The 23,507-nt window shown below is 52.5% G+C and overlaps 1 protein-coding gene across 3 annotated transcripts; it reads right to left on the reverse strand.

The window, feature by feature from the left end:
* Positions 1-648: 648 nt before the first annotated feature.
* On the reverse strand, positions 649-22,063 carry MICALL1 (MICAL like 1). Of its 3 annotated transcripts, none has more exons than XM_027715121.2 (16): positions 21,902-22,063; positions 15,722-15,770; positions 13,581-13,722; positions 12,404-12,507; positions 11,575-11,711; positions 8,771-9,351; positions 8,167-8,230; positions 6,727-7,109; positions 5,971-6,449; positions 5,353-5,487; positions 4,916-5,042; positions 4,460-4,550; positions 3,624-3,697; positions 3,116-3,230; positions 2,738-2,784; positions 649-2,448 (listed from the first exon to the last, which is right to left on the reverse strand). In XM_027715121.2, the coding sequence occupies exons 1-16, from the start codon at positions 22,045-22,047 to the stop codon at positions 2,327-2,329; spliced, it is 2,796 nt and encodes a 931-aa protein (XP_027570922.2). In that variant the 5' UTR covers positions 22,048-22,063; the 3' UTR covers positions 649-2,326. The 3 variants fall into 3 exon arrangements, with proteins under 3 accessions (XP_027570922.2, XP_027570921.2, XP_027570923.2); XM_027715120.2 differs by having other exon boundaries at positions 6,727-7,112; XM_027715122.2 differs by lacking the exons at positions 15,722-15,770; positions 21,902-22,063 and having other exon boundaries at positions 6,727-7,112; positions 12,404-12,503; positions 13,581-13,654.
* Positions 22,064-23,507: the final 1,444 nt, after the last annotated feature.

The raw sequence follows: 23,507 nt of genomic DNA on the forward strand, positions 1-23,507 counted from the left end.
GCAATCCACCCATAGAAATGTCACTCCTTCCCATCTACCCAGAGGTGGAGGTTTCTCATGACAGCATGATGCTAACACACACACTGCCACCCACACCTGCAGCCCACTCGCTGCTGTCCCTCCTGACTCAGGGAACAATTCAGGGAATGGCTCTGCTGGCAGAAGGCAGGGAGGAGGATGCAGCTGTGTGGCCTTGCGCAAGCATGAGCCCCCTCCCCCGACATTGCTGCAGGTCAGTGTGACTGTGCATCAGCAAAGCTCTGGCAGCAGCTGAGCTGGGCAGTCACTCAGGAACACAGCTGTGCCGAGCAGGGAGAGGGGATTTCAGACCAGTGCCTGCTGCTCTTGGCTGTGGGTTTGCTGTGGTTTTTTGGTTCCTGAAAGCACGGTATGCAGAATAGCCATCAGCTTCCCACAGAGCCTGGAAATGGCTGTTTGCTTACCTCAGACATACCCACACCTTTGTACTCTAGCAGGCTGAAGCATGATGCCTTGCTTTTCCTGTGCAAATCCCAGCATAAAGTCCAGTTTCCAATTTCCTTAAGATCCCATCCTCTGCTTCTAAGCAATACTCTTGTCAGCCACTCACCAAAGCCAGGCAGCATGCCGTGTCCAACATGACTACACAAAGGAATCAGAAACCTAAGCCAAGATCATTTTTTAAATCCAATGTTTCTTTTATTTCTGTTCAGGTGAATGGAAGTCACGGAATTAGTACAGTATAATTTACAAATCAATCTTCTGATTGGGCGTGGGGCCAAGGGGTGTCAGGCTGCAGTGATCCCAATGGCCTTTGGCAACAGTGACATGACAGCAGGCTCTAAAGCAAGTCTGTTTCTCCTTGGAGAAGGGTTGTGCTTTGGGGTCTCCCCTCCCCTACCACTGCTCCTCATCAGCATGCTGGGGTAGGGAAAGGTGAGATGGCATCACCAGTGCAGGGCTGAGCTGGCCAGCTCCCAGCCATGGGGGCCACACTGGGGCTGAGGAGGGGCTTGGGTCCCTCTGGTTTTGGGAAACGAGGATCCCTTTCCAGAATGCCATGCCAGCCACCTTGCAAGGCACTGCTCGAGAGCATTTTGGCTAAAGCCTGTTGGGTTTTTAGAAGGGACTGCAGCAGATGGCTCAGGGCTGGTTATGTCTAATTTGCTAATGAGAAGGCATGATGAACAGCTGACCAACCAAACACCCATGAAACTACTTCTGGCTGATCCAACAATTCAATAAATAATTCTCCTCGCCTTGGAAGAGAAGGCAGGAAACAAAAATGGAAGGAAGGAGGGATGGTTGGAAGAATACCACCCCCCATTCCCTCCTCCAATGTACACACACGCACACACACAACAAATAAAATAAGGGGTTTAAAGTTTTAGGATGGGTTTGAATTCATCTAGTAAAGGAGGTGTAAAAAATAACCAGCCAACACCTGCACACTTTTAAAGTATACACCGACGAAGCTGGGTAAAGGTCAGTTGTGACCACGCCTCTCTCCACAGCCGCTCAAGGGTGGCACTGGTGAGCAGGGACACAGCCTAGTGCCCCTTGCCAGCGCTGAGTCAGTCTTGAGCTTTTCTGTCCTTGCCCGGAAAAGGGACGTTCCTCCCTCCCCAGGAAGGCAGCAGTGGTGTTTAGCAGCAGTGGGGGTCCTGAGTAGGGCGTGTGCGCTATGTCCCAGCAGCTGTACACTGTCCCCTTGGGTCCTCTCAGCCTTGTGACAGAGCCCACCCAGCCCTAGCACTCAAGGGAGGGGACAGCTCAAAATAAATAGGGCACCAGTTATTTTTTTGGCTATGGCTCTAGAGCCTTGTGACATGGGAGTGTTTTCTTAACCTTTTAGTTTAGGCCAGTAAAACCCAAAGAATCCTGATTCTAATGTCAGAGTTTTCTCCCGAAGTTAAAAACGGGACAGAAAGGGCACAAGAGTGGGCAGTCAGGGAGGGACAGGGAGGCCCAGTCCTGGCAAAAGTCAGAGGCACATGGAACTGTCACAGTTAGAGCAGGAGAAAGGACGGGGTGCAGTTAGTGCAAGTTTTCCCACAAACACAAAACTCCTTGGCTTGCTTCTCAGTTAACGACAAGAACGCGCAACGGGGTAATGTATCTGAGAAGCAAATCCATCTTCTCCCCGCCTCCTTAGCAAGGCTTCATGGAGGGGATGGCCATGCCCCTCTGCAGCCTTGGGAAGGGGAGCACTTTGGTCAGACTCCCCCACTCTGGGCTGAGGGCTGGTATCTCCCTGGGGAGGGAGCAGGGAGAGAGGCGAGCCAGCTGCAGAGAGGCCAGGGCTGTCTGGCAAGCACTTCCCTCCCACTGCTGGTGTTCCCCTGCTCTAGCTTTTCTCCTTGGGTGACTTGCTCTTGGAGTCATGCTTGTTGCCCAGCAGCTTAAGCACCTTCATGGGCTTGAATTTGCCTTTCTTCTTGCTCTCAGTCTCCGTCTCCCTGTGAAATTCTGGGATTGCAAAGGGAGGTTGTTACTTTGGGATGTCAGTGGTAGTACAGACACATGCATGACAACAGAGCCAAGAGAGCCATGAGTCAAAGCCCTCCACTGTATGCACACTTCTTTCTCTGATAACAGCAGGGAGCAGCACAACTGCAGCCCTACGGGAAATTCTACCGAGTTTACAGAGAATAGATTCAATCTCTCCTGCACACAATTTCACAAATGGCTCGTGCTGCCCCTTGCTGGGGTCAGCAGTGAAAACATCACTCCAAAAATCTTCCCAACTGTTTCTTACCTTTCCTTTTAATCATGGCTTCCAACATTTTATCCTCCTCCTCTTCTCTGAAAGAAAGAATGGGAAAGAGGTCAGCAATTCAGCCCTGAAAACAGCTGCTGTATTGTTTAAGGCTAGAGAGCCTCCTATTTAGAAGCCACAGAGGGGCAGATCCATCACTGTCTTGTGAGCATTTGCTACCAGCAGGTTAAATCCCACATGCTGCACTTAGTGACCTGTCTTTCCCACACGAAGCATTCAAAGAGACAAATATGGGGAAGCCTGAGAAAGACATCAGCAACATGGACATCTTGGGACACCCCCACAAGTTGCTCATGTGGTGCTGAGTCAGATGGGCTATGCTTTTCCCTTCTCCAGCCCACCCCACTCCTCACTCACCTCTGCCGGTCCTCATCCAGGCAATTCACAATGGCATTCCTCTGCTCGATGATGGTCACCAGCTCCTGCATCAGCACCTTCTCCCTCCCTCGGTCCTCGTCAGTCCAGTCCTTCTCTACCCACCCAAACCCCAAGGAAGGAGAGGCAATTACAGGGCTGAAGGAGCGCTGAAATTCAGAGCTTTGGGGCAGAGATCCCCAGCATGATCCCCTCTACCCTGCCATGTTGTGGGGCAAGTTGAGCTGGTAGTGCTTTGGGGACAGAGCCCTGCATGTGGCATCCCATCGGGACAAAAGGAACGTGTCCCTGCACAATGCTGGGGCACACAATGAGATGGGACAGTGGTTCTAGACCCAGCTGATTGTGCCGGCATCCCTACAGATCTGCCTCTCTTCACCTGAGACCCACCTGGACAGAGGGGAGATGATGCCCAGGGGAAAAATGATCCTTGTGGGGTCCCTTCTGATTCAGAAAAAGGGGTAACCCCACCCAGAGTGGGGTGCTTTACCTGGCTTGTTGAGGAGGCACCGCAGTTCATACTCCACGTCTGACTGCCGCTGCTCCAGATTCTGCTGCTTGAAGCTGCAAGGGAAGGGGGAACTGTCGGGAACCACTGCAAGGCTCCAGAGAGCAGGAACATCACCCCAAAGTATGGGGTGAGTTTGGAAAGAACCACTCAGATGCTGATCTTGTCCTGCATATCCAGGGAGCCAAACACCAGCAATGTGGGAAATGACTGGATGGTAGGCCTTGAATTTGAGCAGTTGCAGCTCTGAAGTTGCAGAGGAATGTAAACAGCTCTAAGGAAATATTTACTGCAATGCTGGATGGAACAAAGGTAATGTAGCCGAGACCAAAGGTCACCAATCAAAATGTGTATAGTGTCACCAATGACAGCATGCACAGTGTCTTCAGTGTCACCAATGAAAGTATGTACAGTGTCTTCTGTGTTACCAATGAAAGTATATACAGTGTTTTATGTTTGAGACTTTTAACCAATTATGTTTGTAGCACGATAGTATACAAAGAGTATAAAAGAAACATTTGAGAGGAATAAAGTAGCCATGTGCCTTTCCCTGCTGAGTGCATTCTTGGCCATCGTCAAAGCAAGGACCAGCCCTGGCTGCTCAAGGCCTTCCTTAAAGAGATACTGCTGGGGCTCTGGTGACTTGTTGTGGATCAGTTGGGTATATTTGGAAAGATTTGTCTGCTTACCCTTTCTCCCTCCCTTTCTAGGCAAGGAGGCCCTGTCAGGCTCTCCCTTGGAAACACTGTTTCAGGAGGGCTGAGAAAGGGCTCCCTGAAAGAGGGTCAGTGCCTCTCCACACACTTGCATACACTTACATGTAGATGAGCTCTGACTCATGGCGCACTAGCATGTGCTTCTCATGGATGAGTTTGAACCAGTCCACAAGCAGGCTGTCCTCAGGGTTATCTGCCAAGCAAAGGGACAATTCAGAGCCATTCTCAGCCCTGGTGATGCAGGCACCCCATCACACTGCAGCAGGCTGGGCTCTGCCAAGCCAGGAGACAGGCACTGGGCTATAGCCAACCCAATCTCAGCCTGTTCCTGAGTCCCAGAGAGAGACCTTAGCTTTTCTCCCACCTGTTTTAATTCTAGGGACATCTCCATGTCCAGGGTATGGTTGTGACCAATCTTGGAGCCCAGCACATCCTCTTTTGCTCTTCCAACCCCAGCATCAGCAGGGAGGAAGTCATTGCTGCAATCTCTTTGGGTGGAGAGAGGGCAGCCCTGAGGTCTATCCTGCCCCACACACACAGACAGCTCTCCCCACATACCATTCTCAGCACTGCGAAGCTTTTCCTCCAAAGCTACCCCACGGTGCTCCAGCTGGTCCAGCTGATGCTCAATGGCATCCATCTCCCCATAGATATCTTCTTCAGGGATGTACTGATCTGTCTGCACCTGCCAAAGCATAAACCACCAACCTCTAGCTTCCAGTGGTAACTCAAGGGCTAGTCAACACTAACAGGGCCAGAAGAACAATAGAATATTCCACCTAAGTGCGGATCTGAAATCCCCACCCCATCTGGAGCAAAGGGAGACCATGGTGCTGCCATGAACAGGGTCTAGTCTACACACCATCCTCCCCAGCCACAGCCGCCAGCTGCGTCCCTGCCCACAGATGCATCAGCAGGGTGCATGTATACTGCTACAGCCCTGGGGGGTAGCAGAGAGCTGGCTTTTCCCTCCCTGATTCTAAGGGCCCTTTTACCTTGCGCTTGATCAGTGGGAAGCCATGACCTGGTGCAGGAGGACGCACTGGTTTGGAGCCCTTGGGAGGTTTCTTTGCCGAGGGGGAGGTGGCAGGTGATGGCTTCCGGTTGAAGGGGTTCTCTTTGCAGGAAGACTGGAGAGGAGGGACAAAAGGAGATACATGGGCATCGAGGAAACAGAATGGATACAGCATTCCAACAGCTGTGAATGAGCAGACAGGGCAGCCCTAGGGTTTATCCTGCCCCACATCCTCCTAAAGGAGGAACACAGCACTTGTCTTCACCAGCTGCCAAGCCATGGGGCAAAAAGCCAGCTGTGCTCCTGTTTGGCATCAGTTCCCCAACTTCTCTCCAACAAGCACGCTGAATTATTTTCCTTCACAGTTCCCTTCCTATTTGCTCTGAGCAGATGACATCCTGCCTCTTCTCTAGCATGGGGCAGGCAGAGTATGAGTAGAGACACCATTTAACAAACATACACTTGAACCTTGCTTTCAGGGGGTCACACATCAAACCTACCAAAGGGGCAAGCTTGGAATCACAATTCCCCTGTGACCGAGTGATGGATGGGGAAGAAAAGCCCTCTGATCTGGATGGGAGGAAGGTCACTATCTCACCTTCAGCTGTGGTTTGGGTGAGGAGGGTGTCTTGGGGCTTCCAGCTCCCCCCTCTGAAGCCAAGAGGATGGGTGTAGGGCTGGCCCCAGCTGGAGGCTTGGGGGGCAGCCGGCTGGGGCTGGTCTTTAAGCTGCCAGTGGAGACGCTCCTGCTGGCATGCAGGGTGCTGGGCTGCATCTCCCCACTGAAGCTGGCCAGCTCGCTGGAGGAGGAGAAGGAGGAGTTGGTGGAGAGGCTGGCTGGAGCAGCAGGGCTTTCACAGGAAGAGACACTGGCCAGTGGCGTATCGGCACTAGAGGTCTTGGCAGCTGTTGGCGTGTGGACAGTGGGCTCGGAGGAGCTTTTGGGCACTGAGGCCTCATCGGTGTCTCCCAGCACCTTGGCTGAACTCTCAGAGTTGATGCTCTCAAGGCTGAGGGCTGGAGATGGTGTGGAGGATGATGGCTCAGAGTGTGACAGCCTGGAGATGGGGTGGTGGGCTGCAAAGCAAAGGGAGAGCTCAGGAAGGAGTGAAGGGAGAGCCAGGAGAGAAGGGAAGGGTGGTATACACTGGACACAGGGGTCAGCACAAAAGTCTTGCCTGCAAATGCTGTGCTCCAGTGGGTAGAGAGGACATGGCTAGTGCAAGTTTTAGCACAACCATCACTGCATAAAGGCCTGGCCTGCCAGTGATGCTGAGGCACCCGGGAAGGGGGAGCCTCCAAGGGGATGCATAGGGGTTGCAGAGGAAGGATAAGGGAGCAAGGGGAAGCTCACCTAGTGGGGAAGCATTGGGAGCTCGTGGAGCTGGCCGCTTCTTTGTCTTTGGGCTGCTGGTGGGAGTGATGCCGTACCAGGGGTGGAGAGGCTTGGCAGTAGCCTCGCTCTGCTCCTGCTCAGGCATGCTCTTTTGGGCATCAGCACTCTCCTCTTCCTCCTCATCCTCCTCCTCAAAGGGGTTGTAAGGTTTGGGCTCTGTGGCATCAGACCTGCTCTCCTCACTCCTGACTTTCCCCACCTCCTCCCCATCCTCCTCCTCTGAAGTCCTACTTGGAGTCTCATGGCTGTTGCCTGGGGGAGGAGGGGGAGCTGGCTTCTTCTTGGGCTCTGCTTGCACTAAGGCCATCCATGGTGGGTCCTTGGCTCTTGCAGCAGCTCCACTACTGGTAGAAGAGAAAGAGAAGTTGAGGCGGCAGGGAGCGGAGACAAGCAGGGATGGTGAGGCACTGGAGAGGGACTTAGCTCTTGGGGAAAAGGACAGATGGAACAGGATATCTCCCACGCAGAAGCAGCTTTACCATCCAATGAGTCTTCCCCAGACACAGTGTCTTGCTCTCCATGGGCAAACCTATGGGCCTGAGGGAAGCACAGTCTGCCTGACTTGCCTGCTGGACCCAGTGTTTTGGTTTCTGAATATTACTGCTTCCATCTGCTAGGCAGTGGTAAAGGCTGAGCTTTATGGGCATAGCTGGTCTCCCCTCCCTGACACCACTACTACACCCAGCTCTGCTCCTCAAGCTGTGGACAGAGGGGGAGTTGAGATGAGATATATACCCTCTGTGGCACATTCCTCTCCAACATCCGAGAGTCCCAGGGATGCACTCTTCTTTGCTAACTCCTGTGGCTGAAAACACTGCTGGTCCTCTGGGGGCACAGCCCACACCATGGCTCAGTGAATCACTGCTGGTCAGGAAAGTGGCCACCACTTGCCGCACACACCTGCTCTTTGACCATTGCAAATGTGGGATGTTTGTGCAACCTCTGTCCCAAAGGCAGGCAAGAATGAACCAACAGCAGTGGGCTCCTGGGTAAGAGCCCAGAAGGTGTAAAGGTTGCAGCCAGACACTCACAATGACCCTGGACTGGACCTTTCCCAGGACAAACCCTCCACAAGGCAGACAAGCATCCCCTTCTCAGCACACATAAGCAGAGCCATTTCAGAAGACACTTGGCCATCTGCACATGCCACAAAAATGCTTTTATGAAGCCCTCAAACACTTAACAAACCCTGAGGGACAAAGGGCCTGGGAGGTATGGACAAACACTGTTAGCCTGACCATGCTGGGCTGGCACCTATTAGGAAAGGGACATGGTCAAAGCCTACATCCTCCTAAGAACAGGGCCTGATGGTGGTGGTAGAGAAAACCACAGATGTGCTGTTACCATAGCCCCAGCTTGCTATGGATTTTTCAGGGATCTGCAAGCAGAAGGACGTACCGATCAGAGGAGCAGGGTCTTCCTCGAGGTTTTGGGACAGGGGGACTGGGTTCAGGTACTCGACCTAGAAAGACACAGGGTCAGACTGTCACAACACCAAAAGGACATGAAGAAAGAGGTTAAATCAACACAAGACACCTCTTACACATCTTCCTACTGGTGGGCAGCTATTCCCACACTCTGAAGACCTCAAGGCATTTCTCCTGCAGCTAGTGCAGCCAGCTAACCCCAAACATTCCCTTTGACTTTTTCTCCCCACCTCACCCTCAGAGCTGCACCTGGAGACATGATGTGCCCCATTTATCCCCACACCTGCAAACTGCTCTAGCACTGCCACCTTCCCTCTGCACTGGCAGCAAACTCTGTAGAGCTCTGGAGAAATATAAGGGAACAGGCAGGCATGAAAGCTAGCACTACTCTCTCTGCTCTAGGGATGGCTGGCAATGGCTGGCAGTCAAGGGCTTAGTGTCTGAGCCCAAGATTTATTCAGAGGTAGAAGAGTGTTGTGCTGCAGAGAAGGAATGAAACTCATCCAACTTGCAGCCGACCACTTTGGCTGCTGGGAATGTGGAGGGTAACCCCTGCCACCACTGTGCCCTCTTACCGTTCACTATGCCAGGCCCACCCTCGCTGCTCTCGCCCTGGAGAGTGGACCTGGGCCGGGGGACGGGGTGAGAGGTTGGAGGGGAGAGGGCCGAGGCATCGGTGGCCTTCCTTGGGGCAGGGGTGGGGCGCGAGTCTCTGAGCTGTCCATCCAGTGAGCTGGCTTTGTCCTGGGTGAGCACCGCGGGCTTGCTGGGGAGGGGAGGTCTGGAAGGAGTTTGGGAGATTGGTGTCCCACTGCCTGTGTGAGCAGGGGGCATTGCTGTCTCTGCTTTGCTGGGTGTGCTGTCCTTCTCTGCTGGGCCAGCCAGGCCCTCTGCAGGCGTATGGGTCTCTGCCATGCTCTCCAAGGAGTTGCCACTGTCCTTCCCCACCTCTGCTCCTGCAGGGAGGGCATCCTCTCTCATGTTGTCAGCCCCAGTCTCAGTTCTTAGCTCTGGTGACTGTCGGTCTGGGCTGGGCCTCCTCTCTGCCTTCCCACTCATGGCCAATTTACCACGATGCTGTGTGCAGACAAAAGTCCCCGCCTCTGACCCAGGCTTGTATGACCCTGGGAGCAGCGTGCTGGAGCACTCCTTACACCTGCCAACAAGAGGAGAATGCTCCATGAGATGGGGGATACCATCCTGCCCCTCATGGAAGGCAAGGCACCTGGGAGATCCTTGCAGCGACATGGAGTTAGTTCCCACCCCTGCTACTAAATCCTAGTGTGGTCTTGGGGGAGTCATTCAGAAAAGAAGAGGAACAGAGAAATGTCACCATGCCACTGTATGAGCCCATGGGGAGTTCACAGCTCAAATACTGTGTGCATTTGGGTTCCTCCTTCAACTCAGAAAGAATTTAATAGATGTAGAAGGGCAACAGTTGGTATTGGCATATGGCATGGTTTCCAGACGTGGAAGGGGGAGAGGGATCAACCATTCACAGACATGAAACAGGGAGTATCAACTGGAATTAGGGAGCAGCTTGTTCCAAACTGGCACAGGGAAGCTGATGGGCTCCTTTGCAGGGGTCAAAGGTCCAGGTGGGTTAAGGAACCATCAGACATGTTTGTAAAACAAACCCCCACAAACTCTGATTATTAAATAAAATGACATCACTTCCAACTCGGGAAATTCCTGCTCTGGAGGCTTCAAGAGCAGTCAGGAGAAACAGCATACAAGGCTGGCCCGGTCTCATGCTCACCCTCACTAATGCTGACCATGGCACCCAACAGGGCCACAGCATTTGGCTGTAAGGACACGGGAATTAAGCAGTGGACCGTTCATACACTCTGCCTTGCCTGTTGAAACTGGGCTAATAGCTTCCCTGTCCTGTGCTGTCTGCCACATCTCCTTGGATCATCCACTCTTTCCCCACTGAGCCTCTGAATGCTTCCTAATGAAGCCCTTCAGGCACAAGACTAATGCACAGCATTGGCAACTAAATCAGCCCTTTTCCACCTGGGAAGGAAGGTGGATAGCATACATGAAAGACAGCCAAGGGCAAGGGCTGATCAAGCACTCCCATGAAAAACAAGCTTGTTCCTTCTTGTCCAAATACCTGGTACTTGCAGCAGCTGGCTGCCCTACACTGCAAGAAGATAGCTTTGGTGAGGAATTCTGCTCTGGGCATCCAGTTGACTGGGATTTCCTTTGAAATGGAGAGCAGAAGCGTGAGGACACAGAGGCTCTAGAGAGAAGGGGTATGATGAAATGAAGAGTGGCATGTTCAGACAAGGGGAGAAAGTGATTTGCTTTGGATTTATCTCCATCAGCCCACAGGAAATGCTGCCAAAGGGCTTCATGACCAAACAGCATCCATGAATCAGCACAGGAAAAAAAAACAAAACTGAAAAAATGATAAGAAAAGCATGAGGAGGCAAAACATTTGGGATAAAATTACAAGGATCTCACTGCTCAGTCTGAAGGGCCATCAGCTATGCTACGGCAGATATGGCACCTCTCCTACTCCTGGCCATGAAGACAGTGGGAATGCTGCACCTGCACCCCAAAACTCCTGCTTTTGCCACAGGTGCAGACAGGAAGCTTGATGGGCCCCAGCTTAGCTCCCCTCCTGTGATGCTGTTTCTATGGCACATCTCCAACTGGCTTAGGCAGGTGAAAGAGGCCTCCTGTATCTTCACAGTGGCTCAATATTTCTGTCCTGAGATGCCAGCTCTTGTCCTGTGGCCCATGGGAGAGATCTCATCCCTTCATCATCAGAGCAGGGAAAGCAAAGTGAAATGATTTCACAGGTGCTACAGGTAAGGACCTGCACGCAGGAAGTAACCACAGAGCTGCTGACGTCTAAACCCTCATTCCCCAGTTTGTTAACAGCTGCAGCTCTCCAAATGCTCCCTGACAGCTCAGCACCACCCAGGCAGCATGGAAGCCTGTATATCCAGTTGAGGATGTGGAGTGTAGGTGGAATGAGATCTGTAGGATGATGTCATAACTTAGACCTCATTGAAAAGTGAAGTGGAGGTGGTCCTGGGTAGGCAGGTGGTAAAGAAGCAGAGCATCCTTGTTCATGTGACAAAGGAGAAGCTGAAGAGGCTGGGATCCCAGAGGGAAACGACAAGTCAGCAAGTGAGGCAGGGAAGAAGGGAGGAATGGAGTACAGGGTTGGACACAAGGGGCTAGCCAGACCTCTGGGACAGGGCAGGTGGCAAGAAATGGAACATCTTCAGTATCATTTCAAGCACTGTTGTTGATGCTCCACATTGCCCAAGGACACAGACATGCAAAGACGGGGTGCAACTGGCCACAGACCTGCAGTTTGCCAAGGAGATTGGCCGCCCCACCAGGCCTGGCCATGACATACCTGAAGCAGTGGCGGTGGTAGAGCTTGCCCTCGGCCAGGTAGCGCTGGACCAGGTGGACGTGCTGCTGGCAGGCTGTGCAGGTACTGCTGGGCGTGGTGCGCTGGGACCGCTCCAGTGGCTCCGAGGGGGCATCATCCTGTGACACAACACACAGGAAGCTCAGGCTGGGGGCCACGAGCTGCTCCCCAGACCACAGATCCTCCAGAGCAGCTGCTCCCTGTGCAAGGCCCATCGCTGAGGGCTTGTGGTGCAGTTCAGGGGTTGACCTCAGGGGCTGACAACGCACAGAACAGCTGCCCCCGAGGCCAGGCACAGGCAGGCTGCCTCTTCCCAAATTAGAAGGGGCCACTTCAAAAAGTGCCTTGCCCCCATTTATGGCTGAAGGGATGTGGAAGGGACTAATCTATACCCCAGGCAGCAGGGCCCTGGAAGACACTGAAAAATGTCCCATCCCAGACATCTGCTAAAACCTGAAATAAAAGGCATCTTTTCTGCTCTTCTAGTCTCATATTCCCGCTCTTGCCTTATCTACAGGGTTATCTTCAAATAGGAAGGAGTGTTTGTGCCCTGCGTGGCTCAAGGAACCAATTCAGCCCAACCTCTTGCCTGCCAAAGACCAATTACAGTCCACAGACTCCTAGAGAGAAATCACCCTCTCCACTGGATCCCCCAAGGAACCAAAATCCCAAACACCCCTCAACTCCCAAAATACACAGGCAGCCCCCTGCAAAGATCCACTGTACTCTGACAAGCTCTCTCTCATCTCCTCACCCACAGTGCAGGGAGCACCACTGTCTCAGGCTGGCTTTGAATCAAGAAATTGGGTACCTGTGGTGCTGAAGGACTCTCGACCGCAGCCACAGGTTTCTTGTGGGACAGCAGAGGAGGTGAGGAGGCAGCAGTTGGGCGCTTCATAGACGGAGGGACGCTGGCTGGAGGCAGAAGGGAAGGAGGATCAGGCACTGGGAGCAGCGATGACTCACACCACCCAAGTGGGGGAAGGGGAGGGGAAAAAAAATAAAATCATCCAGCCTTGTGACATAGGATGGGACTTGCCGCTCCCAACACTTCAGTGCTTATTTTAAGTGGAAGAGACGAACACAATCTAATAATGGGTCAGCTGTAAGGCTGCCAGAGAGCCTGGCCCTGCTGTGGATCCCCTTCTGTGGCCCAGGGATACCAGCCTCCCACTGTGATTTTATTTACTCATCAAATGCTACTTGGCTTCCTTGTAATTGACTCCCTAAGCAACGGTTAAAGCCCAGAGCACCTGGGGTAGCTGCTGATGTATTATTGTGACCCACTGGGGCCCAGGGCTTCCAGGCTGTCAGTAGGTCTGTGAAGCATCTCTTGCTGTCAGGGCTGGAACTCACATACCAGGCCCAAGCAGGATTCCCTGGCTGGGAGACCAGCACCCCTGGAGAATTACATGCAAGTGGAAGAGATTTATCTGATGTTGTGGCTAGAGAGCAGAACAGAGGAGACCTGGAGCCCTCGTCTGTGAGCTCAAGTTGCCATTGTAGGGACAGATGAACTGATCTGAAACACTTCACCCTGGCTCCACTCCCTCTGTCCTCCAGTCACTTTACATGCACCAAGGTGATAAAAATTAGCTGCATTAGGTGGGCTCCTATCTAGCTTTCTCCCATTTTAGTGGGTTAGAGCAGATCACAAAGGGGTCTAGTGAGCACCGGGGGTGGTGGCCAAACCCAAGCAGCAGGAATGCAGGCAGAGGGAGGAGAAAGGCGTTTCTCTTTCCACAGCCTGAGCTGTTATATCACTCCCCACCTCTTGTGAAACCTCACCCTAATGCACGCCCTCCTCCAGGCCTTCCTCAGGGGCACCAGCAAGATGCAGGAGAGGCAGGTACTACCTGCTCCTCTCCTCCCCCACAAGCACACACAGCACCCAGTTGCCACAGGAGAGAGGAAGCAAAGGGTAACGCTGGGTTTCCTGTACTCAAACGGGGGCAAACTGGAAGCCAGAAGGGTGGGAGGACACTCACCTTGGCTGGGGTTGTTGAAATGGTTGTAATACTGAGACACATAAGTCATGATGCTGAGGCAGTCAGGGACTTTCATGGAGACCATATCATTAGGATCTAGAAGGGCTGGGATGCCCAGCTCCCGCTCTGCCAATTCAAAGGCCTGGAAGAACAGCAGAGAGGTATTAAGGAGAGAAAATTGGTGCTTTATGGAAAGTAACAAAGAAATTAAGCTGGAAGGACCCTGCAGAAGTAGCAAACCTATGGCATCCCTGATGGACAGAGGCTCCAGACATGCCACCTGACTAGAAAGGTAGCATCAGAAGTAAGGTTCCTTTCAAGTTTTCATTGAATAAAAACCCCAGCATTTTTTCAATCTGTGAAAAGGGCACACCAGCAGTGCCCTCATGCAAGAGCCCAGCAGAGCCTTGGCTGGCACCGCGAAGGGCGGAGGGCTGGCAGACATTTCCAGCAACAGAGCCAAACACCAGCTCTACTGAGCAGTGTCCCCAGCCACCCCACGTGCTCATCCCACAGAAATACTGACACTGCCCATCCTTTCATGCTCTGGGGGGCCACATCTTCCCCTCCCACTAACATAGCCATCCTGACTCAACATCCAGCAGCCTGCCATGCACAAGCCACGTCAGTACTTTTCCGTGTCTCAGCAAGCAGAAACAATGACATTGTGATAAGAAGCACACAACTCCAGTTGCATACACAGCTACCTGAAAGGAAGGAAAGAAGGAGGGAAAAAGCTGCTTGAGAGCTTCCCACTTAGCAGTGTATGTGGATTACTGCCTATACACTGTGCCGAGGGCAGCATACCCACATTCATCATCAAGGGAGCAGGGGTGCAAGACTATGGTGGGGACTGAAGAGAAGGTAAGCCAGGAGGAGATAAGAGTTGTTTGGGCACTGAATGGTGAGGTACCAGGTGCACAGTGTGGGTAAAGACTGAAGGTGCCTCAACTCTGGGGCATGAGATGCTGTGCAGGGTGTGGGATCTAAAGAAAAGGGATGGAGAATTAAAAAAAAAACTGGATATTTGCAGTTACTAGGGGTAAAAATGCCACCTGTTGACACCCTGCTCTGCTCAGCCTGGCTTTAAGATGGTTCTCTGGACTGAGCCTTGCTGAATACATGGCTGCAAGAAGCCAGGAGCAAGGAGAGATCCCACCTAATAAGACAAGATACCTGTGGTATGGGTCTTGAATGGAAAAAGCTGCTAATGGCTGAAAGAGGCCAGCTGGTCTAGGAAAGGATGTGCCAGGACACAGTTGGAGAGTCCTAATCCTATAAATCCAAATCACAGAATGGCTAGGGTTGGAAGAGACCTTGGAGATCACCTAGTCCTACCCTCTGCTAAAGCAGGTTCACCCAGAGCAGGTTGCACAGAGTTGTGTCCAGGCAGGTTTTGAATATCTCCAGAGCAAAAGACTCCACTTCCTCTCTGGGCATCCTGGTCCAGCTCTGTCACTCTCATAGTAAAGAATTTTCTTCCTTGTATTCAGATGGAAATTCCTGATGGAACTTCCAGTTTGTGCCTGTTGCCCCTTCTCCTGTCACTGGGCATCTCTGAAAATAGTCTGGCCTCATCCTCTTGATATTTGTATGTAGCTCAACTCATCTTGGAAAGGTGATGGGTAGGGTCTCTCCACAGACTACCAGATGGAGCCTTTAGCAATTAGGTCTTTCTCTCATTAACAAAACCAGGGCTGTTGCTGCTCTGTCCTACCAATAGCCTCTGGAGTTGGACACCTCCCCATTCCCCACTGCCTGCTTCTGCTACTGGCTCCAGCTGTCCCAAGCAGCAGGGTAACATTGAAGACCAGGTTTCCAGCATGACCTTCCTCTCTGCTTATGCCTGGAACAAAACTAGCTTCCATTGCCTGCAAGTCTGGAACAACTGATGTCAAGATGATGTTGCACCATTTAAATCTTCACCTGAGATGTTGTCTTGACAACTGTTAGGATAACCAGTACAGGCTGGATGCCGATGTTTCAGATTCCCTTGTTTCCAGAGAAGCTCCTGCCTGTCACTTACAAACACAGATTTTTCTTACACCTTCACCACCGTCACAAACTCCTCCCACACTGCATGACTTCCATCAAATCATTCTCATGTCCCTTCTTCCTTCTGTCGCAGAATGGGGACTTACCAAGCGGTTATTCTCATAGACGTCATCCTTGGAGAGAGAATCAAAGTCTCTGAAATGAGAAAGCACAAAAAAGCCACATGAGGTGCAGAGGAAAAGTGCCCCTATGCCATTGCATGCAGGTTCCCAGGACAGCCAACCTTACAACAACTCAACACGTAAGACTCGAGATAAACAAAACCTTGGCAAAGGACATTTCAGCTTGCAAAGGGACAAAGAAATCAAAGGGAAATTGCAATTAAAAAAAGAAAGCAAGTCCCAAATGGGTGGTGATCAGGAAATTAAAATGTCATTCTTGTCTCTCGTTACCCTTGAGATTAAAGGGGTAGAAATACCAGGACCATGTTTCAATCAGCACCAAACACTGCTGCACTGAAGGGTGCACAACATCACCCCAAACCTGCTCTTCCAAGGCCACTGGCACAACAGCAGGAGGAGGATGGGGATGCAGATTCTTTAGAGAAGGAGCCACCTGTGATATATCTGCTCCTCCAACAGGGTCCTTAGACAAACCTCCTTGCAACACCTCAAGGGATTTAAGGTCACTCCAGAATTTGGGGTGACACAGAAGATCTTAAACTGCACTTCTGTCCTTGCTATCCCCCCAACCTTTGCAGTGCACACATCCTCAGCTGCAGTCTTTAGAACTGAATGCAGGGTGCTCAGGGCACAAGGGGGAACCTCAGCAGTTCCCAACTCAGGTACGTTTTGTGCATTTCCCTCGTACGCCTGGATCCCTTTGGGGGATCAAGTCAGTCAGGCCACAGGGACTGATTAATTGCCTTCACCAGAGGAGCAGAGGGCAGAGAATTACAGTGGTCTGCAGGCTTTCAGTAGAGGGGGAGCAATACAGGAAGGAGTAGTTATGCCTTTCGTATGTGTATGTGGGTATAATGTGTGAAAACAGCATCATGCTGAACTGCTTACAGCCCCTTCCTGCCAAGGATATCAGCTTTGTTACCAAAAAAAACCTTCATGCAGCAGCTTGGTGTGCTGCAAGCTGGATTCACAGGGGACGAGACAGTCCAGAGAGGTTGAGGGTTAAGTGAAGCCACCCCAGTGGCCCACAGAGAGGTGCCAAAGCCTGGGACACTGGCCCAGAAACACAATTCAGATTAGAGGTGGGGAGTGTGAGCCCCACCCCAAAGGTGGTGTGCAGGAATAGGGCAAGATGGTAAATCCTCAGCCATTCACCCCTGGAGAGGGGCTACAGAAACCTCCCTTCCTCTATCCCCCTCTGGGTTTTATTGCCTTTTCCTGTAACATCAACAGAGCCCATCCCAGTGTCACATGGCAGGGCAACCAGCCCCTTCTCGAAGCCCCTCATGCAGCTTTCCCAAAGATGCAGAGGAAGTCTGTGATGAGCTCAGGAAGATTTTCCCAGCTGCTTGCACCACCATAATATTACACTTCCTCCGTTCAAAAGCAAGAGGCTGATGGTGCTGTTTCCTTGCAGATAAACGAAGCTGCAGCCGCTCACTGCTGTGGGAGCAGATGCAGCAGACATGCAGCAGACATGGGCTGGATGTTCAGCTCTGTCACCCTTCTTAAAGCTGATGTGAATACATGTACAGAGCTCAGCCTGCTCAAAATATCACAGCTTTTCCTTCTCTACACACTAGTGGGCAAAGGCTTCAGCTGCAGCCTTCACTTTCATGTGAAAACTACTGCCTTTTTTGTACTTATAAATAGTCTCCACTGAGAGTTGTTTTTTCCCTAAGTTTTTGTTTTGTTTTTTTTTGCCTAGAGAATGCCTTTAACCTTGCTGTGTTTTTCTTTTAAAGAAAATGCCAGCTTGGAACACAGGAGAGCAATGACAACCCAGTTATATATCAACTGCCCTCTAAACATTCATGACCTTCATTTTGAATGCCCTCACTTTCAGGATATGGGAGTGGTGTAGCTGGAAGCGTGAAGACTCCTTGGTGGGCTGAGTTGGGAGAGTATTTTCTGTCAGAGAAGACAACATGTCCATTCCACTCTGCTCCAGCACACCAGAGCTGTTTTAGTAAACCAAGGCAAATCCACCAGGGAAAGTGGATGCCAGCAGAGAGGATGTGAAGCTCAAGAGGTAAAGAGGGGCTACCAAGCAGCAAGGCATTAGAAAATTTTTTCCACTAATGTAGGATTGCACACTCTCAGCTTTACCCGAGATATTGAAGTCCATCAACACAAGGCCCCGGGGATCAGTTTAATTCAGTTCCTCTCCACTGCATTTCCCAGCTCCCTCTCCGAACAAGCCAAGCAGGACCATGCTGACCTGCATCACTCCCCACATGAGCACTCCCATATGCCACTCGGTCACGTGGCATCCCTGTGGCTCCAGGCACATTCCCTGTACCAACGCAGAAGGAGTATGGGCTCTCAGGCATGGGGGAAAGCCACCCCAGACATATCCCTGTCCTCTCTACAAACTGCCTCCTCTGTAGAGAGCCCAGAACTTGCCATTTCACAGTTCTGTGACATGTGGCTGCATGTCACATTATTTCCTTGCCCTGATCTCAGCAATCTTTCATCCAGCCATGCTCAGGCTCCTCTCGTGACAACACACTGGCCCAAGGGATCGGATGTAAGAACAGGCAAGACTCTGGCTATCCTCAGCTGAACAACTGTCTTGACTCAGCAAACCCCAGTGTCATACCATATCCTGGAGTAATATTTCTATGCAAATAACATCCCAGGCACTTACCTAATTAGATACATGCAGAGCCACTAAGCACTCTGGGGTTTAGGGCAGCTGCCAGGCAGCACAGCAGACCCGGGGAAGGGGGAAGGGTGTGCCGTACAGCTAAAACCAGAGCAAATTCCTGGATTCCTCAAACATAAATCATGAGCATTGTAATGGCAGTGCCGCATAATAAGCCATTCAGCTTTCCAGGTCTTGTCAGGGAAATGCAGGCAGTACATGGGAGGGAACAAACAAGATTTGTGATCCTGCCTGTAACCAAACCCTCGGCTCTAGGGACACAAAACAGCGTTTCTAAAACAGCTCTCGTCTCCTGTTTTCCTCAAGTCTCCATCTCTCCCAGCACTCAAAAGGCATGAGCCATGCTCTTTTATTCTTCTCCCCCCTGAATGCCAAGATCCTCCCCTGAGCTCCAGGGAGGCTGTACAGCTTGGGACACTGAAAGATGCTCTTTGCTTCACTAAGCTGCAGCAAATGCCCTTGTAAACACTAATTTCATGCTTCAGATTTCTAGAGCATTGAGCAAACAAACTCATTAATCCCCAGAGTCCACTGTCAAGTTGGTCTGGATGTTTCCAGCTTAATTGACAAGGGAAAAGGAGAGGTCAAATGTCTCATCTTGAGATCACACAGCCAGCAGTGTGGTCAGAGGTTAAATCCAGGTTTCCCATTTCCCTGACTGAGACAGTGAGGCTGTGAAGTCCAGCGAGGTGTGTACAACAGTGAAGCTAGAGTCAGGGGCTTTCATCTTCATGGTTCAACACACAGGTCCCACAGGTGTGTACCTCAGCCTTGGTGGTCACTTCAAGGCACCTTTAGCTGGATTCAGAAGACGCTGAGCATTTCCAGTCTATTTCTTTAAAAAACCCCAAACCTATATTGTTTCCAAGAGTTCTGTGGAACCTGCTCCAAAGCTCTCCAGGGCAGCATCTCTGATACCATTTGCCTTATCCCGATGAAACTGTGTTCCAGTCAAGGACCATGCGGAAAACTGCCCTCAGTCTCACTTACCCCTATGGTCTTTCATGACAGCCTCTTCCTCAGCCTGTCCCCTACCAGCACAGCAGCACAGTGTGGGTGCATCTGGGCAGGGTCAGACAACCAGGACAGGCCAATGGCCACCACAGCAGCAAAAGGTTGGGGGGATCAGAGTGGCAGAGGAGTGGTGTCACACAGGTAGAGAAAAGAGCTTCAGCTCAGCTCTTACGTGGATGAGCCTATTCCTCCCCTCTGCAACCCCAGGGGAAGCCAGCAGGAAGCAGGGAAGCAGCTGCATACAGAGGAACTCCAGCCTTTGGGGAGCAGCGCAGCTGCCTTGTGCGGGCCAGGAGAGCCCCGCACAAAGGAAGACCACACGGGGCCAGAAACACACTCGCAGATCCCTGCCAAGTCCCATTACCAGGCTGACTGAAAAGCACTTTAGAAGAAAAGAAGGGCAACCACTTTTCCTCTGCCGTCAGGAGATTTACTGCCTCTGATCCAATCTTCCCACTTCCAAATCGGGACAGGCTGAAGAAGCTGGAATCAGATGAAATGATGCTGCTCTCCCGACGGCTGTCTGAAAATCCTTCTACAGCATGCCATGTCCTTGTAAGGCCCTGGGCTCTGTCTCTACAATTCAGCTCGTGCAGAGGACCTGTGAAGCTTGTAGTTAGGACATCTGCCAGGAGCAGATTTAAGCCCACTGACAACTAAAGAGCAGGCTGCTGCTTAATGGGATGGTAAATATGGTTAATGGGAAACCATCAGGTGGTTTTAGTGGTATTTATCGTAAGCTTTTGCTGAACCTCTGCTTTTCAGTTCCCAGTTACTGTGCCACTTACAAAAAACACTAATAATTGCAAGTGTTCCTGTTGTTAGTTTTCGTCTTCCCCTCCAGCAGCCTTGCAACTGGGAGTGTTTTCAGAATTTCTATTCTAGGGTCAGAGCGAGCCATACCACCTGGGAGCTGTCAGGACACAAGACCACATGGCTCCCTCAAGACCCAGGATGCAAGAGCGATGCAAAGGCACTGTGTGTCTCGGCTCTCAGTGGTTCCAGAACATCACGCTGAGGCTTTTGTGGCAGCCACCTGAAACACAGCAGGCAGGAGTTTGTTTTCCAGCCCACCTGTTCAGCTCTTGTGTGTAAGGACACAGGCCTGCTTTGCCCTCTCGCAGGCACCGCAGCTCCATAGTGGACTCATAGTCAACCCTCTGCCTGACAGAGGTTGCTATCACGGCAAAAGGCCATCCCTTGGCCATCTCAGAAAAGAAAATTTGGTCAATTTGGGCAACCTCAGAGGAAGAACTGCCAGTCCCAGAGCAGAACACGGCAGGGGACACATCACCTCTGTTGGCAAAGGAGCACATGCACGCTGGAGGCATGGCAAGGTGGGGCAATGCCTACCTGCATTGCAAGGGCTACCAAGGATTAGAATAGATGGGAGCCGGATTTCCAGCACTGCCGGGGCACACAGGGTTACAGAGGCAGGTTGAGGCAGATTCCTTGCAGCGGCTCAGCCAGTTTCTCCAGCCTGACACCGTGCCCCCAAGCAATCCCAAACTCACTGTCTGCCTCCTGAAACTCACATTCCCCCTCAGAGACACCCAAGCTGGGGGAGGCTAGTGAGGTTCCACACCCCTGCTGGTGTTTGCTACCTCCTGCTTTCACTGCGGCATCTACCGAAAACAAGCTGGAAGCAAATGCAAGCAGCAACCTGGTTCAGGGCTCTACACGTTTCAGAGCGGCTGCCTCTGGCAGCTGGGAATGTTCCTGTGCCAGGCAGGGCTCTGGTCCTCATGAAGTGTGAATGCCCATCTCTTGCTGAGGAGAAACACTCCCACTCCCAGGTGCCAACACCATGCCTCCTCCCTGGCAGGCAGAGCTCTCAGTGGGGTGTATGGATCTAGCCCGCCTCCATGCTCTCCTTGGCCTTAAATCACACAACTTCTAACTCTGACCTTGACGGGTCTGCAGGACCAGATCAGAAAGCTGGTTTGCTTTCAGAAAGTTTTGTTTGCTGAAACACAAAATGACAGAACGATTTGGGTTGGAAGGGACATGAAAGATCACCCAGTTCCAACCTCCCTGCCACGGGCAGGGACACCTTCCGCTAGGCTGGGCTGCTCAGAGCCCCATCCAGCCTGGCCTTGAACACTTCCTGGGAGCATGGCATCCTTTACCTCCGTACCCAATTATTTCAGAAGGCGACGGAGCCACGGCTGTGCTTTCTGCCCCTGGGCCCCTCACGTCCGTGCCCAGGGAGACTCCGTCCCTCCCTGCCAGCCAGCCTGGAGTCGCTTCCCACGGAGCTTCCATCCTCCCCAGCCCCCTGCGAGCCCTCCAGCAGCCCCCGGGACCGCTGCAAAGAGGCACGGGCGGCCCAGCCCCTCCAGAGACGGGGCTCCCGGCACCCCTGTCCCCCAAAACCCCCGAGCCCCCGCGGTCCCCGGGCGGGGGCCGGAGCCCCGCGGCGCCCCGTCGGGAGCGGCGGGCACGGCGCGGCCTGCACTCACAGGAGGTCGGGGCGGTGGCGGTGCAGGATGGCGCAGAAGGCCAGCCCATCGCGGAAGGAGGCGCTGAGGTCGCGGATGTCCACGCCGCGGTAGCCCTCGCACTGCCGGCGGCACCAGGCTTGCAGGGCGCCCCGCGGACCCGACATCGGCGCGGCCGCTCCCACCGACGCCGCCGCCGCCTGCCCGGGGAGGGCGGGGCCTAAGGAGGCCGGGCTTAACGGGGCGGGGCTTGGCGGGGGCCGGACACATGGCAGCCAGCGGGTTCCCGGGCTCTCCGCTTCCCGCGAGCAGGGCAGGATGCTGGGAACAGCACCCGCTCGGAGAAAGCTGAATTCCAGAGGAAAGCCCCGGACAGACGCTGCAGCCTTTTTTACACTCAGTCCCAGAAGCAAGGGGAGTACTGCAGGCAGGAACTGGAAAACCCACCAGGCAACCTCATTTCTGGATCCTCCTCAGTATTAGACGTAGGCTGCTCCCCCTCTCAGCACTCCCAGGGGCATAAGCCGTGGCAGCGGAATACGTGTGGGACGTAGGTGGCTCCCAGGGTAGGCTCAGGGCCAAGGAGAGCTTTGAAGATAAGGACACTTGGAGTCACAGGCAGCGCTTCACAGGAAGCGGTGGAAGAACCGGAGGAAGAGTGCGATACAATCTCAGGAACCCATCGAGGGGATGGGTTGTCAGGAGAGCTGGCACGTATGCTCAGTGTGATGCTTTGACAAGAGGGAGGGAAGCACACTATTAAATGCTACTGTATTTTGCGAAACATTTTTTTTCACTTCCAGTTTGGCAAAAGGGGGCAATAGCTACCTCTCTGAAAGACCAAACCGTCACACTGATGTTGAGCTTGTTGCTGCCAGTTCCAAATCTGCAAGAGTCCCTCCTCTCCAGTCCTTTCTCTACTCAGATCTCCTGCTTAGCACCCCTCTTTCCTCTATTACACTGTTTCATTGTATCAGTCCACAGCCCCAGAACTGTAACAAGAAATAAATTCTTTGAATGGCTTGCGCAAGCTGCCACTTCAGTGCCCCAGATAAGCTGTGGTGTAAATCACAAGAAAAACTACTCTGTAGCGAAAAAGGAAATGAAGCATTGTCTCAGTTTTGTAACCACCGAGCTGGCTGCTCTGCATCCCCAGGGCTGCCTGACAGCGTCTTCCTGATGTATCCTAAGGGACAGCAGGATCAGGGATGTTTTCTTGACTGTCTCTTCCAGGTTCCATAATCACACTCACCCCCTTCACAACTGTAGGTCAGAGACAGAGACACAGAGTACATGACCCCATACTGTGGTTCCCTCTGATAAAATCATTTTGTCCAGAACCACTTCCACTAAGTGAACCCCGCTGCAGCAGGCAAGGCTTGAGCTCCAACCACCCCCTCATCTCCCTGCTGAGCGCCTTCCCAGCAGCAGTGGGGTTCTGTTGATGCTGCTGAATGCCCTGCATTCCTCCAGCTTCAAGCAGTGCCAGGCACCACAGCTTACTGAGCCCATCCTTCCGCCCTGTGAGAGCTTCAAGCTCCTCCTGGCTCTGTTCCACCAAGTGCCAGTCCCGCTCAGTTAACCTTCTGCAGTCCCTCAGAGAAGGCATGGAGCCAGGGAGATCAGT

The sequence above is a fragment of the Pipra filicauda genome, unplaced genomic scaffold (assembly GCF_003945595.2).
Source record: "Pipra filicauda isolate LSUMZ 115617 unplaced genomic scaffold, ASM394559v2 scaffold384_size681814_pilon, whole genome shotgun sequence".
Classification (NCBI taxonomy): Eukaryota; Metazoa; Chordata; class Aves; order Passeriformes; family Pipridae; genus Pipra; species Pipra filicauda.